Here is a 20,303-nt window from a genome sequence, read left to right as displayed (position 1 = left end):
GGGTAGAGTGAACCTTTATCCCAGGAGGGGGCACTCTGTTCTTGACCCGGTAAGCCTCCAAAATTGCCGTTCTGAACCAGCGAGCAATAGTCGCCTTGGAAGCCGGCAGGCCTCTACGCGTGCCATCAGGAATGACGAAAAGAGAATCCGTCTTCTGGAAAACGGCCGTTCTAGTCAGGTAGATCCTCACTGCCCTGACGAGGTCCAGCTTGTTCAACGATTGCTCCAGGGGATGATTCGGAGCTGGACAAAAAGAAGGTAGAACGATGTCCTTGTTGAGGTGGAAGGTGGAAACCACCTTAGGAAGGAAGGAAGCAGGAAGCCTGAGGACTACCTTGTCCTGGTGAATGACCAAGAACGGAGGTCGGCAAGAGAGGGACGCCAACTCGGAAACGCTGCGGATAGAAGTGATGGCCACAAGAAAGGCCACCTTCCACGATAGGACTGACAGGGGAATCTCCCTGAGAGGCTCAAAGGGGGAAACCCTCAGAACGTCCAGTACCAGATTCAGATCCCATGAATCCACCGGGGCTCTATACAGAGGGACAGCATGGGCTGCTCCTTGAAGGAAGGTCTTAACCTGTGGCCGAGAAGATAAAGTCTTCTGAAAAAGGATGGAGAGCGCAGAAACCTGGCCCTTTAGGGAACTAAGAGCAAGGCCCGAATCCAGTCCTGCCTGAAGGAAGGCCAAGATGGAAGGCAGGGAAAAGGACATAGATGAAATGTGGTTGGACTCGCACCAACGGAAGTAAGCCTTCCAGGTACGATAGTAAATCCTGGAAGATGAAGGCTTCCGAGCCTGGATCATGGTGTGAATCACCCGGTCCGAAAGGCCGGACGCTCTTAGAACTGCGGTCTCAACAGCCACGCCGTTAAATTGAGCGACCGAGAATTCGGGTGGCAGAGCGGACCCTGAGACAGCAGATCGGGCCTGTCTGGAAGGCGCCAGGGGGCGTCCGCGAGAAGGCTGACGATCTCCGCGAACCAAGCTCTCCTGGGCCAATCCGGGCCGATCAGAATGACCGGCATCCCTTCCGCTTTGATCTTTTTCAACAGTTTGGGAAGCAAGGGAAGGGGTGGGAACAGGTAGGGCAGCACGAACCGTGACCAAGGAATGGCCAGAGCGTCGACGCCCACTGCAAGAGGATCGCGAGACCTGGAGACGAACTGAGGAACCTTCCTGTTCGTACGAGACGCCGTGAGGTCCACATCCGGAGTCCCCCATCGAAGACAAATCTGATGGAAGACTTCCTGGTGCATGGACCATTCTCCTGCCGCGAGACCCTCGTGGCTGAGGAAGTCGGCGGCCCAATTGTCCATGCCGGGGATATGCACCGCGGATATAACCAGAACCGTTGCCTCTGCCCAGAGGAGAATCTTGGATACCTTGGCAAGGGCCAGGGAGCTCCGAGTCCCCCCCTGATGGTTGACATAAGCCACAGCTGTGGCGTTGTCCGTCTGGATTCGGATAGGTAGGCCCTTGAGAATACTTTCCCAGTGACGGAGGGACAGAAAAATGGCCCGAATCTCGAGGACATTGATCAGCAGAGTTGACTCCTGCGCCGACCAACGGCCCTGAACAGTCAGGTGGCGAAACACCACACCCCAGCCGAGCAGGCTGGCGTCCGTCGTCACCACTTGCCAGTGAACTGGAAGGAAGGACCTGCCCTGGGAGATAAGAGGAGTCGTCAGCTACCAGTTGAGAGACCGTTTGACCCGGGGAGGGAGTCGGATTGGACGAGCCATAGAGAAGACAGACCTGTCCCACTGATGCAGAATGGCTTGCTGAAGGGGTCGTGAATGAAATTGGGCGAAGGGAATCGCTTCCAATGTTGCTACCATCCTCCCCAGAACCTTCATGGCCGATCGGAAGGAGGGAGGCCGAGGACCCTGGAGCAAGCGTATGTCCCGACGAAGGATGGATCTCTGGTCTTCGGGAAGAAAGACTTTGGTCTGAAGAGTGTCGAAGAGCATGCCCAGAAAGATGATGCGCTGAGAAGGAATAAGGCAGGACTTCTTCTGGTTGACCAGCCACCCGAAACGGGCTAGGGTGTCAAGAACGATGGACAGGCTTTCGTGAGCCTGAGCAAAGGACGGAACCTTGATGAGGATGTCGTCGAGGTATGGAAAAAGAACCAGGCCTCTGACCCTCAAGATGGCCATCAGCGCCGCCATGATCTTCGTGAAAACTCTTGGGGCGGTTGCAAGACCAAACGGCAGGGCGACGAACTGAAAATGTTCCTGGAGCACCGCAAAGCTCAGGTATCGGTGATGTCCCGGGAATATCGGGACATAGAGGTAGGCGTCCTGAATATCTACGGAACACAGAAATTCCTGAGCCTCCATGGAAGCAATTACTGAACGAAGGGATTCCATCCTGAAGTGCTTCAGATGAACTCTCTTGTTCAGCAATTTGAGATCCAGAATGGGACGCACCTTGCCGTCTTTTTTCGGTACCACAAAAAGGTTTGAATAGAAACCTGTGAACCGTTCTTTTTCTGGTACGGAAAGGATTACCCCGGCTTTGAGGAGAGAAGCGATGGCTGCGAAGAAACCTGGAACTAGAGCGGGGTCTCTTGGAGGCCGGGATTCGAAGACACGATCCCGGGGTTGTGAAACGAACACTATCTTGTATCCCGAGGATACAACTTCCCTGACCCATGCGTCCTCTACTGAGGAGATTCAGACAACCCTGAAGAAGAGGAGATGGCCGCCCAGCCTGGGAGGTGGGCTGGGGTCTTGCCGAGAGTCTTGCTGAGGTGGTTCTTCCAGTCCTGGAGGATCTACCCTGGGAGTAGCGAGGATGCCAGGAAGGAGTGAGCCTAAAGGATACTGTCTTCTTCTCTTGACGTGCCTGTGGCCTTTGTTGCTGCTGGGAAAAGGAGTTTGACGCTGCGAAGGGACGAAAAGACCGAAATTGACGTCTAGGAGGAGGACGACGAGGCTTGGCCTGGGGAAGAAGAGAACTTGTGCCCCCGGTGGCGTTCTTAATGATTTGGTCCAGCTTAGAACCAAAGAGATGAGACCCCTGAAAGGGCAGGCTGGTAAGGGACTTTTTGGAAGACAAATCCGCCTGCCAGGCCTTAAGCCAAACGGTGTGGCGGATAGCGACCGCGTTGCTGGACGCCTGAGCCGCACAAGACGCGGCACCCAGGGAGGCGGAGACCAGATATTCACCCATGTGAGAAATCTGGTTAGCAAGTTCCGCCAGCTGTCCGGGTGGAGCCACGTCCAGGATGCCCTGACAGAGCTGTTTGGCCCATTTAGATATGAATTTTGAAACCCAAGTGGAAGCAAAGTCCAGGCAAAGACTAGCTGAGGCCGCTTCAAAATCTGACTTCGCGAAAGATTCTATGACTATTGTTAGAATCCTTCAGAGATGCTCTGCCGGACAGTGGGAGGACCGTGTTGGTGGACAGTCTGGAAACTGGAGGGTCCATCGAAGGAGCAGCAGTCCAATTAGCGGTGAGCTCCGGAGAAAAAGGATATAAAACGCCAAGTCGCTTTCCTCTCTAAAAGCGTCTGGTCGGGTTCTCTCTTTCTCTAGTCATAATCTCCTCGAATTCAGGGTGAGGAGCGAAAAACTTGGAAGGTGGTTTAGCCCGTCTAAACAAAACCGCCTGATCTGCGGGTTCCGTAGAGGACTCCTTGATGCCACAGGTTTGATTTATCGCTCCAATGAGATTCTGAACCATATCCCTCATGGTAGCGATTTGGTTCGAATCCAGCTCCGAAACATCCTCTGAAGGCGCATCTGAGAAGGCCTCGCCTGACTCAGGGGTGGAGGACCGGGGGAAAGTCGACCGCAGAGAAGGACCGTGTGGTGAGATGGAACGAGAAGAGGATTCAGACCGGCGTTCCTGTCTGGACCTTTTGCGGCTTGCAATGGGAGGGCTCGGACGGAGCTTCCTGTGACCTGCTGGCTACTGCGGGAGTCTGCAGGGGTAATCGGTCCAGCACTGACACCAGAGTTTGAAACACCCGTGTTAGATCCACCACCGATTGGGACAGAGAGGAAACCCAGCCTGGGGTGGGGGTATCGCTCTCAAGCGGAGCAGCCAGGGGATCCTGGGCGCTGGGAACTATCGAGGTGCTGCAGGCCTGACAGAGTGGAGAGGACTGACCTGAGGGAAGTTTGCAGTTACAAGACGAACATGCAAAGTATTTGACTAAGGCAGAGGAATGAGAGGAAGAAGTAGGAGGACGAGAGCGGCCCCCTTTAGAGGTAGACATTTTGAAAAGGTCCCTGAAGAAAATGCCAGAGGGTTAGGGGACAGGGGGGCAGAGGGAAGTGTCAGTCTGCAGTGCAGCTACTCACGCAGACGAAGCGGTTCCAGACGAAAAACGCAGCCCAGCTTGAAGATGGTTCCTCAGGGAAGAAAGCCTTTGTGGAAGGGAATGCGGATCCTGCAGCAGTGCAGCCAAAGGCATCTGGGTCCCGTAGTCGTCCACTGCCGAGCACCATGGAGAGAAGAGGCGTGCGTGGGTGCACTAAGATGGCGCCGGTGGGTGGAGCAACGCCGAGGGCTGATGGTCAGGCGGGAGAAAAGCCTGCCGAGTAAGGAGGAAGTAGGCGGGGAGGTGTCGCCGGAAGTAGGCCCCGGGACCTAAATTAGAAATCGGCGACCGCCTGAGAGGGTCGCGGCGCCGGCGCGAGATCAGGCCTCTGAAGAGCGGCGCGGCAGCCTGCAAGGCCGCCACATAAAAAGGGAAGCGCTGCCGCAGGATCGTGCCGCCGGGAGTAGGCCCCGGGGGAGGCCGGGGCCTAAATTAGGAGCCGGCGACCGCCGGAGAAAACTGCGGTGTCGGCGCTGCCCGGCTGGAAGGTGCGGCCTCTGGAGAAGTGCGGCAGCCTGCGAGGTCGCCACCTAGAAGGGGGGGGGGGGGGTTTGGGGGAGCGCTGCCGCTGGCTGTCGCCGGAAGTAATTCCCGGGGGAATCAGGGGCCTAAATTAGGAAAGTGGCGACCGCTGGAGAGGGCCGCGGCGGTGCTCAGTGCGGTCGTAGGAAAGTAACGCGGCTGCCTGTAAGGCCGCCGCGCCAGACAGGACCACCGCGCAGGGCACTGAGAAAGTGCTGCAAATGCAGCGATGACCCCTCGATCCCCAGGACTCCTATAGGAACACCAACCAAGCCAAAAGGTGGCCTGGAAACACGGCACGAAAAAGGGAACCCAAGGGACCCCCGGGACTAGAACACTCACCGAAAAACATCCCACGTCGTCTGTTACTAACCTCAAACTTGGGAAAGGTATCAGACGTCCATGGAAGCTGATGATGGACGTCCTCGTCTCCTCCAACCAACAGGCTCCGGTGGGCGAGGGACGGAGCCAGGACCGGACTTCTGAGCATGCTTGTGTGCTAGGCTCTTGGTCCTGGAGAGGGATCTATGAGGATAAGGGGTGGCAGTACACGCCGTACTCATAGTCCGCCTTGTGGGAATACAGGTGTGACTGTTCACCCTGTATCCCTTCCGGAAAAAACCTGAAAAGAAACGACACACATTGAGGTAGATAAGGGTCTAATCAAAGACCCGTGTCCACCTCCTACTGACACTAAGCTAAACTGAAGTGCATAATGCCAGTCGGTGGGGTGTACACTGCAGAGGAGGAGCTAACTTTTTTTGTGCATAGTGTCAGCCTCCTAGTGGCAGCAGCATACACCCATGGTTCCTGTGTCCCCCAATGAGAGGCAATAGAGAAATCTTATTTTTTTTATTTAATTTTTTCTTTTCGTTATGATACCTTGTTTTTTAATTTAGAAACAAAAGCATGATTATGCATATACAGTGGAGAATAAGCATCAATACATCTCCAGAGCAATGTTAATCATTGTTAAAGGTAAGTTTCACACATTCCATATTGCTGTGGATTTTAAATTTTAAATTACATTATAAATTTGCTAAACATGTCAATTTCTGCAGTCACTTTCACAACAAATATCAATGCAGGTAGAAATCTGTGGTGAGCAAGCAGCAAAATATGGTATTTTATCGTACATGTTAATTCTGCTGTAGATTCCCCATGGATAGGTGGGAGAAAAACACACAGAGTTCAACTTTCTTTAAATTTCCATTAGGCTTTTTCACCTTACAATTGCAACTGTTTTCATTGGGCAGCATGTGAGCTAAAACATACTTACTTAGAGAATGTGCGGGATACTTTCTCCGAGTGACAGTACACAGTGTGAAACAGCCAGGAGAAGCTGAGACACAACACTGCCCCCAAAAAGAACATTCCAAAAACCACCTTCTCTTGTAGCGGAGCCATGAAGTACATATTAGGTCTAAGCATCGTCAAAACCCCCAGGAAAAGGAATAGTAAAAAGCCTGCACAATAACGAAATTCAAACAAGTCAGACAAAAAGACAGAAATTAGAAGTGCATTTACATACATCAAGGTGTTCTAGAAAGAATAATTATTAATGTTGGGACAAAAAGCTTCATGACATTCTATTTTAGAAAAAATGTTTAGGAAAGTGTGAGCACAATGTGTGTACTGGTAAGCACGCTTGAAGGTCTCAAAAATACATAATCAAAAAAAAAAAAAAAAAAATCACATCAATGGTAGACAGTCTGGAGAGACCAAAGATATTTTACCAATTTCTACAAATACTGGACATACAAGCTTATCCCATATGTAACGATATGTTAAGATAACAGATGAGATTCCTGCAAGTTACAGCTTCCATCATATACTATATACCAGAAATGTACCTAGTAAATGAGTCCAGATATTTCCTGTCTCGGTATGTATTCTGAAAATGCTCCTGAAGCAAGCCCGGAACGAAGGCATTGGTGGACGGTGTCCATGTAAAAGGTAATCATTATCCTTAAGCCAGTCGGGAAGCACGTCATATGGAATAACTCTCCACCGGCCTTCCCACACCTTTTGGACAAACAAAAACATTTGCAAAGTCAAGCAGAACACTGACCACGATCATCTTATTTAGCCATCTTACTTATGCAAGATGCAGTCAGGAGAGCGTTTTATAAACATTTTCACCCATGAGTCCTAAACCAAATTATGAATTGCATAGGTTTGGATTACACATCTGTCTTTTCATCTAGTACTCAGGTCCGGATTATTTACCCTTTACAGCAACTTCCTGCTTTTAATGTAGCAATTTCATGACCACAAACTGTTCACACCAGAATTAAGTTTTGCAAAATGTAATCTGTTAACATTAGCTGATTAGGTTTTGCGCATGTTAAAGGGAGTGCTAAAGGGTTATAGTGGAACTGTCCTTCTATAGGTCCACCTTGTGCAAGTCATTGCAGCGGTTGCCAATTCACCATGAGTACAATACAAACTTATCTTCTCTCACCCACAAAGTCCTCCATAGTTCTGCACCACCATACATCATCATCTGCCTGTCACTCTACCCATGCTCTCCATTCTGCAACTGATCTAAGACTAACATCTTCACTAATCCGAACCTCACAGGTCCAAGACTCCTCCCGTACTGCACCAGTTTTCTGGAACACACTACACCGGACGATACAACTAATACCTAGCCCCCACATTTGCACATTTAATTTGCAAGGATAGTAAACATCTTCACATTGGTATGCCATGCTAGGCAAGTCAATCTTCACAAGGTGAAACGTTACCCTGAGTTCCCACTAAAATGCCTTTCACAGGCAGCACAGAGACCAATGTAGGAGCTGCAGGGTTCCCAGGCAGAGACTTGAGTATCTGTCCATATGACCACAATAAGCCGTACACTCCATAGAGGTGGCCTTTATGAAAGAGTGGACAAAAGCCTCTACACACAAAAAAAATTGTAAGGCTCATTTTGTGTTTGTCAAAAGACATGAGGGAGACTCGGCAAATATACGGAGGAAGGTGCTGTGGTTAGATGAGACCTAAATTGTACTTTTTGGCCATGAAGGTAAACGCTATGTCTGGCACCAAACCAACACAGCTCTTTACCCCAAGAACACCATACCCACAGTGAAATATGGTTGTGGCAGCATTATGCTGTGGGGATGTTTTTCAGCAGGAAGAACAGGGAAAATGGTCAGAGTCAGAGGTTCATTTTCAACAAGACAATGACCCAAAGAGTTTGGAGTGTGACTGAGGTTGTGGACAGGTGCCTTTTATACTGATAAGTTCAAACAGGTGCCATTACTACAGGTAATGAGTGGAGGACAGAGGAGCCTCTTGAAGAAGTTACAGGTCTGTGAGAGCCAGAAATCTTGCATGTTTTTAGGTGACCAAATACTTATTTTCCACCATAATTTGCTAAATAAATCTTGCCAAATGAGACAAGGTGATTTTCTGGATTTGTTTTCTCATTTTGACTCTCATAATTGTGGTCTATCTATGATGTCAATTACAGGCCTCTCTCATAGTTTTACGTGGGAGATCTTGCACAATTGGTGGCTGACTAAATACTTTTTTTCCCCTCTGTATTTACCACTTACCATATGGCAGTAATAGTGTTGGTTTCTGTATAGAGATTTTCAGCAAGAGTGCGGTCATCTGCTGAGGTTGTCCTACATCCACTATTAGGGTGCGTCACCCAGTTGTAATTTAGGTTACCTGGTTAGGGGGACCCACTCAGAAGTTTCACCCCATCCTGAACCAAAACCCTAGCTACGCCTCTGGGCAGAGTGAAGGAGAGTTGAGCTCACAGAAACCAGCTAGTGATGAAAAACCACACTGCAGATTCACTAATGTAGGATTTTTGCTTTCCAATTCACGGTTGCACTTTAGAATTAAATACGGTAGTCTCCAAGATAATATAAAAGTAACTTAATACATACATGTATAAAGTGCATCAAAATTGCAGCTCAAGGAAAATGGCAATGGTTTGGGGAGGCTAAATATTTGACTATTCACAAAAATAAGTTAAAAAAAAAAAAATAGAAAAATGTATATTAAGACTTCTAGAAAATAAATGTATATTGAAAAAATACATACAAACAGCTGTGAACCACACCGATTAGGTATGTGCACAAGTACTTGTGGCATCAGTTATCTTTTTCTAATCTTTATATGAGCGGGTGCAGGTGTACTTATTGACTGATACAGAAAATTAAATCAGCCAGGCAGGGTTCTGTACAGGAACGGAGCATGTGCAGAAAAACAAGGCGAATTCTACACCTAGATTAACTTGATGATAACTCAAAAGGGGGGATCTAGTCAGGATCCTCCAGTAAAGTAAGGGGAAAGAGAGGAAGAAGTAGGCGCTATTGGGAAATGTAGTTTCAGCAGTGTAAGGGTATGTTCACACTGTTTTTTCAGCAATTTTATAAGAGTCTGCAAAATAAAATGGCAGAAAACGACTTGCTAATCATATATTCAGGCTTTTGAAGGTCTCTTAGAAGATGCCTGGCAGTCTAAATGTTTTGGCAAAATTTGTATTAAAAAAATAAATAAAAAGCTTGTGTTTTATTTGGTTAATGGACTTAAAAAAAACAAAAAACACACACCTAGAAAAAGACCACTGAAGCGATCCAAAAACTACTCTAGAAAGAAATAGTGAATTGCGAAACTGATTAGCAGAACTACAAATCTCAGCAAAAGTTCAAATTTAACACATCCAGCTGTTAGTGGTTGCTATGGAGTGTATACACAGCCATCATTGCATTCACATAGAGACAATGGGACATTTGAACAAGCATAGCTCCAGCAGACAGGCCCATATTAGCAGACCTGTTCTGAAAGCTGTATCTTGGTGACTTATAACTGCATCTCTTCAGAAGATGAGAATGAAGTGAAGGGGAGGGGGTAAGCAGCTATCTGCTGCATAGTAATCAATGGGCTGGAGAGAGCGGACTGGGATGTTAAGAGTTAAATCCACTCCATGAATGTATCTACTGCATTCTAAATCATGGATTGGAGGATGAGCTCCATGGAAACAAGCAGTACACTATGAAAGATAAAAGCGCTCATTGCACGAGAATTGAAGTTTGGAAAAGAAGAGCGCACTTAGCTTGATGGGTGGTGCAAACTGTGCTTGGGAGAATAGAATATGCAAAGAACAGCTGCACTCAAATGGAATATGCTTTGCAAAAGTAGTGATGCGTTTATTCACATGTGTTGACAAAGAGGTATATACAGCAGGATGGTAAATAGTGAAGAAATAAACAGCAAAGTGACGTTTTGACCCCACTTAGGCTGTGTGCAAACGTAGCAGATTTTTCGCGGTTTTTTCGCAGTTTTTCGCTATAAAAATGCTATAAAACCGCGAAAAAACGCTCACATTAAGCATCCTATTTAATAGACAGCAATCCGCATTTTTTGTGCACATGCTGCGTTCCATTCGCATTCCAGAAAAAAATGCAGCATGTTCATTAAATTTGCCGAATCGCGGGGATTCCGCACACCTAGGAATGCATTGATCTGTTTACTTCCCGCATGGGGCTATGCCCACCATGCGGGAAGTAAACAGATCATGTGCGGTTGGTACCCAGGGTGGAGGAGAGGAGACACTCCTCCACGGACTGGGCACCATATAATTGTTAAAAAAAAAAGAATTAAAATAAAAAATAGTGATATACTCACCTTCTGATGGCCCCGGAGTCTTCCCGCCTCTCAGCGGTGCACGCTACCGCTTCCGTTCCTATAGATGCTTTGTGTGAAGGACCTGCGATGATGTCGTGGTCACGTGATCGAAGGTCCTGCACACAAAGCATCTATAGGAAAGGAAGCCGCTGAGGAAATCAGCTGCCTTCGGAAGGTGAGAATAACCATTTTTTTATTTTTTATTATTTTTAACATTCTTTTACTATTGATGCTGCATAGGCAGCAGCAATAGTAAAAAGTTGGTCACACTTTTCAAACACTATGTTTGACAAGTGTGACCAACCTGTCAATCAGTTTTCCAAGCGATGCTATAGATCGCTTGGAAAACGCTAGCATTCTGCAGGAATAGGCATGCCAATTCCGCATGCAATATACCCGCGGCAGGAGTTGCAGGATTGCCGTGGAAATTTCCGCGGAAATTCTGCGACGTGTGCACTAAAGGTACCTTCACACGAAACGACATCGCTAGCGATCCGTGACGTTGCAGCGTCCTGGCTAGCGATATCGTTTCGTTTGACACGCAGCAGCGATCAGGATCCTGCTGTGATGTCGCTGGTCGCTGAATAAAGTCCAGAACTTTATTTGGTCGTCCGATCGCTGTGTATCGTTGTGTTTGAAAGCAAAAGCAACGATACCAGCGATGTTTTACACTGGTAACCAGGGTAAACATCGGGTTACCAAGCGCAGGGCCGCGCTTAGTAACCCGATGTTTACCCTGGTTACCAGCGTAAAAGTAAAAAAAACAAACAGTACATGCTCACCTGCGCGTCCCCCAGCGTCTGCTTCCTGACACTTACTGAGCGCCGGCCCTAAAGTGAAAGTGAAAGCAGAGCGGTGACGTCACCGCTGTGCTGTTAGGGCCGGAGCTCAGTCAGTGTCAGGAAGCAGACGCTGGGGGACGCGCAGGTGAGTATGTACTGTTTGTTTTTTTTACTTTTACGCTGGTAACCAGGGTAAACATCGGGTTACTAAGCGCAGCCCTGCGCTTAGCAACCCGATGTTTACCCTGGTTACCCGGGGACCTCGGCATCGTTGGTCGCTGGAGAGCGGTCTGTGTGACAGCTCTCCAGCGATCAAACAGCGACGCTGCAGCGATCGGCATCGTTGTCGCTATCGCTGCAGCGTCGCTTCGTGTGAAGGTACCTTTAGCCTTAGGGTCTTTCTCAAACTTCACTGTAAATAAACATACAGACCAGGATTAGTGTATACAAAAAAATGATAACATTTGAGTGCAGCTGTTCTTTGCATATTCATTGCACGAGAATGACAGCAGAAACAAAAAGCAAGTCATTCCCAAACTTGTTTATTTTTGTGCTAATTAAAACTATTTAATAACTTTAGAATACCCCTTTAAAAAAGATGACTCAGGTTTACAAAACTCCATAAAAAAGGAGCACTCCCTGAAGGGATTCCTGTGTGAACATAACCTAAGAATAGGAACACCCATTCAGCTTTGCAACGCTGGATGCACAGAGGAGTAGAAAGAAATTAGTAAATTACATAGATATAAAGTGGTAAAGTTATGTTGCGCCTAGTCTGTATATGACCAATAACACTTACTGTGCGCTTTATGAAAAATAATGCAATTGGGGTGATAATACTATTAACTCCTTAATAGTGATGAGCGAATATACTCGTTACTTGAGATTTCTCGAGCATGCTCAGGTGTCCGCCGAGTATTTTTTTTAGTGCTAGGAGATTTAGTTTTTCTTGCTGCAGCTGAATGATTTACATCTGTTAGCCAGCATAAGTACATGTGGGGGTTGCCTGGTTGCTAGGGAATCCCCACATGTAATCAAGCTGGCTAACAGATGTAAATCATTCAGCTGAGGTGAGGAAAACTAAATCTCCGAGCACTAAAAAATACTCGGAGGTCACACGAGAGTGCTCGGGAAATCTCGTGTAACAAGTATATTCGCTCATCACTAATTCTGAGAGCTATAACTTTATTTTTTCGCTGGTGATGCTGTATGGCAGCTTGTTTTTTTGCAGGACAAGATGACGTTATCAGCAGTACCATATTTATTTGTATCTGTCTTTTTGATCGCGTGTTATTCCACTTTTTGTTCGGCGGTATGATAAAGTATTGTTTTTTGTCTCGTTATTTAATTTTTTTACGGTGTTCACTGGGTTAACTAGTGGGACAGTTTTATAGGTTGGGTCGTTACGGACACGACAATACTAAATGTTTACTTTTATTGTTTTTTTATTTACATAAAGATATGTATTTATTGGAACAATATTTATTTATTTTCTCTCTTTATTTAGGAATTGAAAAAAAATATTTTTACACAGTATAATATATATATATTTTTTTACTTGTTTACATTGTCCCAGAGTGGGACATTACTGTATAACGTCAGATCACTGATCTGACACTTTGCACAGCACTGTGTCAGATCAGCAATCTGACAGGTAGTGAAGGAGGCTTCTCAGCGCCTGCTCTCAGATGAGGAGAACACCTCCCTGCAGGACCCAGAAGGACGCGCGGTCATCTTGGATCCGGGGGTCTGCAGGCAGGGAAAACCTCAGAACAATGCAATCACATCGCGTTGTTCTGAGGGAAGCATGCAGGGAGCCCCCTCCCCGCTCGATGCTTCTCTATGCCACCGGAACACTGCGATCATTTCCTATCTGCCCCTGATGAAGTCACGTTTGTGACGATACGCGTCAGGCAAACAGGGCATCTTTATGGCTTTTTCACTGTCTTGAGAATTTACGAGGCAGGGGATCCCTCTTGAGTACGCTGTATCTGCGGTATGAATGGTAATGTATTATTGTTGGTGTACGACTGGCTCCAGGGTAACTTTAGGAGGAATTGTTTTTCAGAGGTTGTGTAACGGATATTTTTCCAAATGGGCATTTAACCCATTATTGGTATGCTGTATATGATATATTTTCCCTGTTTAATAACTATTTAATATTTTATGGTTATAAAGCTCTCTCCGATATTTGGTGTCAATCATCAACTATACTGCAATCGTTGTTTGAAAGAAATTACATTTTGAATTTCTCCATCACGTTGTACTCAATCTTCTGTACCCCATGGTCCTATATATGTATATATTTTTCTGAATATTTGGTATTATGTAGCTACTATATGATGTACCTGTTTGGTTATAATCTGTTATGATCCTAGTGGCAAGGATCGCAAGATTGACTAGCTAAGTAACTAAACCGACGACCAGCTCTGGGGAAGTGGTATCTGGATTGACCGCAACCTGATCCTATCCGCAAACAACTATAGGCAGCCGTGGAATGTTACCTGAAAATCCTAGACGTCTCTTCACGGCCTGAGAAACTACCTACTCCTAGAGGGAAAGTAAAGTCCTTACTTGCCTCAGAGAAATGACCCCAAAGATATAGAAAAGCCCCCCACAAATATTAACGGTGAGTTAAGGGGAAAGCACAAACGCAGAGATGAAATAGATTTAGCAAATGAGGCCCGCTAACACTAGATAGCAGAAAATAGGAAGGGAGCTGTGCGGTCAATAGAAAACCCTAAGCAAAATATCCACGCAGAGATTGCTCGAGCCCCCGCACCAACTAACGGTGCGGGGGAAGCAACTCCGTACCCCAGAGCTTACCAGCAGCAAGAACTCACATATTAGCAAGCTGGACTAACTCATCATATACTGAAATCATATTGCAGACTGATGAGCAAAAAATAATCAAACAGAAACTTAGCTTCTCCAGAAGAGACTGAAAACGAAGATAATCAGGGGAGATCAGAATAGCACTGAATACATCGACAGCCGGCAACAAGTGGAGGTGAAGCAGAGCTAAATAGGAAACTCCCTAGTGCATAACGAGGCAGCTGATTCAGCCAAAGATCCGCAGGATAACAAACAAAGCCACCAGGGGGAGCCCAAAAACAAAACTCACACAATACCACCTGTGACCACAAGAGGGAGCCCGAAAACAGAGTTCACAACAGTACCCCCCCCTTGAGGAGGGGTCACTGAACCCTCATCAAAAACCCCCAGGGCGATCAGGGTGAGCCACATGGAAGGCACGAACCAAATCAGCCGCATGAACATCAGAGGCGACAACCCAGGAATTATCCTCCTGACCATAGCCCTTCCACTTAACCAAATACTGAAGCCTCCGTCTAGAAATACGAGAATCCAAGATCTTCTCCACCATGTATTCCAATTCTCCCTCAACCAGCACAGGGGCAGGAGGCTCAACCGAAGGAACCACAGGCACCACATACCTCCGCAACAACGACCGATGGAACACATTATGAATAGCAAATGATGCTGGGAGGTCCAAACGAAATGACACAGGGTTAAGGACTTCCAAAATCTTATAAGGACCGATAAACCGAGGCTTGAACTTGGGAGAGGAGACCTTCATAGGAACAAAGCGAGAAGACAATCACACCAAGTCCCCAACGCGAAGTCGGGGACCCACACAGCGACGGCGGTTGGCAAGTCGCTGAGCCTTCTCTTGTGACAGCTTCAAATTGTCCACCACATGATCCCAAATCTGATGCAACCTATCCACCACAAGATCCACTCCCGGACAGTCAGAAGGCTCCACCTGACCCGAGGAAAAACGAGGATGAAACCCCAAATTACAAAAAAAGGCGAAACCAAAGTAGCAGAACTAGCCCGATTATTAAGGGCAAACTCGGCCAATGGCAAAAAAGCCACCCAGTCGTCCTGATCAGCAGAAACAAAACATCTTAAAATAGGTTTCCAAGGTCTGATTAGTTCGCTCGGTCTGGCCAGTCGTCTGAGGATGGAAGGCCGACGAAAAAGACAAATCAATGCCCATCTTAGCACAAAAGGTCCGCCAAAATCTAGACACAAACTGGGATCCTCTGTCGGAAACAATATTCTCAGGGATCCCGTGCAAACGAACCACATTTTGAAAAAACAGTGGAACCAACTCGGAGGAGGAAGGCAACTTAGGCAAGGGCACCAAATGGACCATCTTAGAAAAACGATCACACACCACCCAGATGACAGACATTCTCTGAGAGACAGGAAGATCTGAAATAAAATCCATGGAAATGTGCATCCAAGGCCTCTTCGGGACAGGCAAAGGTAACAGCAAACCACTGGCACGAGAACAGCAAGGCTTAGCCCGAGCACAAATTCCACAAGACTGCACAAAGGAACGCACATCCCGCGACAAGGAAGGCCACCAAAAGGACCTGGCCACCAAATCTCTGGTACCAAATATTCCAAGATGGCCTGCCAACACCGAAGAATGAACCTCGGAAATAACTCTGTTGGTCCATCTATCTGGGACAAACAGTCTCTCCGGTGGACAACGGTCAGGTCTATCCGCCTGAAACTCCTGCAGCACTCGTCGCAAATCTGGGGAGATGGCAGACAAAATCACCCCTTCTCTGAGGATACCAGCCGGCTCAGAATCTCCAGGAGAATCAGGCACAAAACTCCTAGAAAGAGCATCAGCCTTCACATTCTTCGAACCAGGCAGGTACGAGACCACGAAAGCAAAACGAGAGAAAAACAACGACCAACGAGCCTGTCTAGGATTCAGCCGCTTGGCCGACTCGAGATAAATCAGATTTTTGTGATCAGTCAAGACCACCACACGATGCTTAGCTCCCTCGAGCCAATGTCGCCACTCCTCAAATGCCCACTTCATAGCCAACAACTCCCGATTACCGACATCATAATTCCGCTCGGCAGGCGAAAACTTTCTTGAAAAGAAAGCACATGGCTTCATCACAGAGCCATCAGAGCTTCTCTGCGACAAAACAGCCCCCGCTCCAATCTCAGAAGCATCAACCTCGACCTGAAAAGGAAGAGAGACATCTGGCTGACATAAGACCGGAGCCGAGGAAAACCGGCGCTTCAGCTCCCGAAAGGCCTCCACAGCCGCAGGAGACCAATTAGTAACATCAGAACCCTTCTTGGTCAAATCCGTCAAAGGCTTAACAACACCAGAAAACTTAGCGATGAAGCGACGGTAAAAATTTTCAAAACCCAAGAATTTCTGAAGACTCTTAACAGATGTAGGCTGAGTCCAGTCATGAATAGCCTGAACCTTGACTGGGTCCATCTCAATAGTAGAAGGGGAAAAAATGAAACCCAAAAAAGAAACCTTCTGGACTCCAAAAAGACATTTTGAGCCCTTCACAAATAAAGCATTGGCACGCAGGACCTGAAACACCATCCTGACCTGCTTAACATGGGACTCCCAATCATCAGAAAAAACCAGAATATCATCCAGATACACAATCATAAATTTATCCAGATACTCGCGGAAGATGTTGTGCATGAAGGACTGAAAGACAGAAGGAGCGTTAGAAAGTTCAAAAGGCATCACCAAGTACTCGAAATGGCCTTCGGGCGTATTAAATGCAGTTTTCCATTCATCACCCTGCTTAATACGCACAAGGTTATACGCACCACGAAGATCTATCTTGGGGAACCAACTAGACCCCCTAATGCGAGCAAACAGATCAGATAACAATGGCAAAGGATACTGAAATTTGACCGTGATTTTATTTAGAAGGCGATAATCAATACAAGGTCTCAGGGAACCATCCTTCTTAGCCACAAAAAAGAATCCCGCACCCAGAGGGGAGGAGGAGGGGCGAATAAGTCCTTTCTCCAAAGACTCCTTTATATAACTCCGCATAGCAGCATGCTCCGGCACTGACAAATTGAAAAGTCGTCTCTTAGGAAACTTACTACCAGGAATCAAATTTATAGCACAATCACAATTCCTATGAGGAGGTAGAGAACTGAGTTTGGGCTCATCAAATACATCCTGGTAGTCCGACAAAAATGCAGGGACTTCAGAAGGAGTGGATGAAGCAATTGACACCACAGGAGCGTCACCATGAATTCCCTGGCAACCCCAACTTGACACAGACATTGCTTTCCAATCCAGGACTGGATTATGAGTCTGCAACCATGGCAGACCCAACACGACAACATCATGCAAATTATGCAGAACAAGAAAGCGAATCACCTCCTGATGAACAGGAGTCATGCACATGGTCACTTGCGTCCAGTACTGAGGTTTATTCATAGCCAATGGTGTAGCATCAATACCCCTTAGTGGAATAGGGAATTTTAAAGGCTCCAAAACAAAACCACAGCGCCGGGCAAATGACAAATCCATCAGGCTCAGGGCAGCACCTGAATCTACAAAAGCCATAACCGGGTAAGATGACAGGGAACAAATCAGGGTAACAGACAAAATGAACTTAGGCTGTAAAGTACCGATGGTGACTGATTTATCAATCTTTTTTGTGCGCTTAGAGCATGCTGAGATAACATGAGCTGAGTCACCACAATAAAAGCACAACCCATTTTGCCGTCTATAATTTTGCCGTTCACTTCTGGTCAGAATTCTATCACATTGCATAGACTCAGGTGTCTGTTCAGAAGACACCGCCAAATGGTGCGCAGGTTTGCGCTCCCGCAAACGCCGATCAATCTGAATGGCCAGAGTCATTGACTCATTCAGACCTGCAGGCGTAGGGAACCCCACCATGACATTCTTAATGGCTTCAGAAAGACCCTTTCTGAAATTTGCAGCCAGGGCACACTCATTCCATTGAGTAAGCACCGACCATTTCCGAAATTTCTGGCAATACACCTCTGCTTCATCTTGCCCCTGAAGAGGGGGCCAACAAAGCTTTTTCAGCCTGGTTCTCAAGATTAGGTTCCTCATAGAGCAATCCAAGGGCCAGAAAAAACGCATCCACACTGAGCAATGCAGGATCCCCTGGCGCCAATGCGAAGGCCCAATCTTGAGGGTCGCCGCGCAAGAAAGAAATAATAATCTTAACTTGCTGAACGGAATCACCAGAGGAACGAGGTTTCAAAGAAAGAAACAATGTACAATTGTTCTTAAAATTCAGGAACCTAGATCTATCTCCAGAAAACAACTCCGGAATAGGTATTCTAGGCTCTGACATAGGACTGTGAACAACAAAATCCTGAATACTTTGTACCCTTGCAGCAAGATGATCTACACTGGAGGCCAAACTCTGGATATCCATGTCAGCAGCTGAACTCAGAGCCACACCAAGATTAAGAGGAGGAAAGAAGCTAGACACACGGCAGCAAAAAGAAAAAAAAAAATCCTCAAGGCTTCTCTTCTCCTGCTTCTGCCATGCAATTAACACTTTATGGGCCGGCTGTACTGTTATGATCCTAGTGGAAAGGATCGCAAGTAAGACTAGCTAAGTAACTAAACCGACGACCAGCTCTGGGGAAGTGGTATCTGGATTGACCGCAACCTGATCCTATCCGCAAACAACTATAGGCAGCCGTGGAACGTTACCTGAAAATCCTAGACGTCTCTTCACGGCCTGAGAAACTACCTATTCCTAGAGGGAAAGTAAAGTCCTTACTTGCCTCAGAGAAATGACCCCAAAGGTATAGAAAAGCCCCCCACAAATATTAACGGTGAGTTAAGGGGAAAGCACAAACGCAGAGATGAAATAGATTTAGCAAATGAGGCCCGCTAACACTAGATAGCAGAAAATAGGAAGGGAGCTGTGCGGTCAATAGAAAACCCTAAGCAAAATATCCACGCAGAGATTGCTCGAGCCCCCGCACCAACTAACGGTGCGGGGGAAGCAACTCCGTACCCCAGAGCTTACCAGCAGCAAGAACTCACATATTAGCAAGCTGGACTAACTCATCATATACTGAAATGATATTGCAGACTGATGAGCAAAAAATAATCAAACAGAAACTTAGCTTCTCCAGAAGAGACTGAAAACGAAGATAATCAGGGGAGATCAGAATAGCACTGAATACATCGACAGCCGGCAACAAGTGGAGGTGAAGCAGAGCTAAATAGGAAACTCCCTAGTGCATAACGAGGCAGCTGATTCAGCCACAGATCCGCAGGATAACAAACAAAGCCACCAGGGGGAGCCCAAAAACAAAACTCACACAATACCACCTGTGACCACAAAAGGGAGCCCGAAAACAGAGTTCACAACAATAATCACACTAAGCGGCATTAATGTTTTTTAATTGTTTTTATATGTCCATGTTGTAGGTTTTGGTGTGCAATAAAAATATTTTGTTACTTTGTTATAAGGTGATCCCTGCTCTTGTGTTAGTCTTCTTGTTTTTGGATTAGTGCATGTATTGTTACAGACTAACTGTAGGTAGATCCCTTTAAATACTATATATTTTTGATGGTGCTTGTGTTTTTTATAGCTTGTTTGATCGAAGTGATCCGGGGGTTAAAGTGATGGCTGTGAGAATCAAATACTGCCACACATTCACAACAATTGGGTGGCAGTATAAGGGTATGTGCACCCTTTGAGTATGGTACTTGCAGAAGAGATTTATGCACCAAAAATCCATCTCTCTGCAGGAAAAATGCAGAAAATCTGAGTCTTTGATGCATTTTTCCCCATTAATTTGAGTGAAAAACACTGCAAAACAGCTGCAAGAACTGGCATACTGCAGATGTGAAATTGCTGCAAATCTACAAGGAAAAGACAAGCAGGATGTGCATGAGCTTTCAGAAATCTCATCCATTTGGCTGGTACTGGAAACTGCAACGCTTTTGGTGCATACATTTCTTCTGCAAATATTCAATGTGTGCACATACCCAAGGAAGAGAAGTGGAAAGACATACATTAATTATATATGTACTAGATGGTGGCCCGATTCTGACGCATCGGGTATTCTAGAATATGCATGTCCATGTAGTATATTGCACAGCCTACGTAGTACACTGCACAGCCCACGTAGTATATTGCCCAGCCACGTAGTATATTGCCCAGCCACGTAGTATATTGCCCA

General features: G+C 46.6%; 1 protein-coding gene across 3 annotated transcripts in view; it reads right to left on the bottom strand.

The window, feature by feature from the left end:
* ADIPOR1 (adiponectin receptor 1) overlaps positions 1 to 20,303 on the bottom strand; it is a 56,046-nt gene that overhangs the window by 17,427 nt on the left and 18,316 nt on the right. For all 3 annotated transcript variants that reach the window (XR_013223789.1, XM_077295315.1, XM_077295316.1), the window contains exons 4-5: positions 6,714 to 6,885; positions 6,140 to 6,326 (exon numbers count right to left, since the gene is read on the bottom strand). Coding sequence is in view for 2 of the 3 variants with exons in the window: in XM_077295315.1 (XP_077151430.1) it covers positions 6,140 to 6,326; positions 6,714 to 6,885 (359 nt within the window). In the remaining variant the exon portion in view is untranslated. The remainder of the gene's footprint in view (positions 1 to 6,139; positions 6,327 to 6,713; positions 6,886 to 20,303) is intronic.

The sequence above is a fragment of the Ranitomeya variabilis genome, chromosome 3, assembly GCF_051348905.1.
Source record: "Ranitomeya variabilis isolate aRanVar5 chromosome 3, aRanVar5.hap1, whole genome shotgun sequence".
In the NCBI taxonomy this organism is placed as follows: Eukaryota; Metazoa; Chordata; class Amphibia; order Anura; family Dendrobatidae; genus Ranitomeya; species Ranitomeya variabilis.
This window is presented reverse-complemented; position numbering and strand designations above follow the sequence as displayed.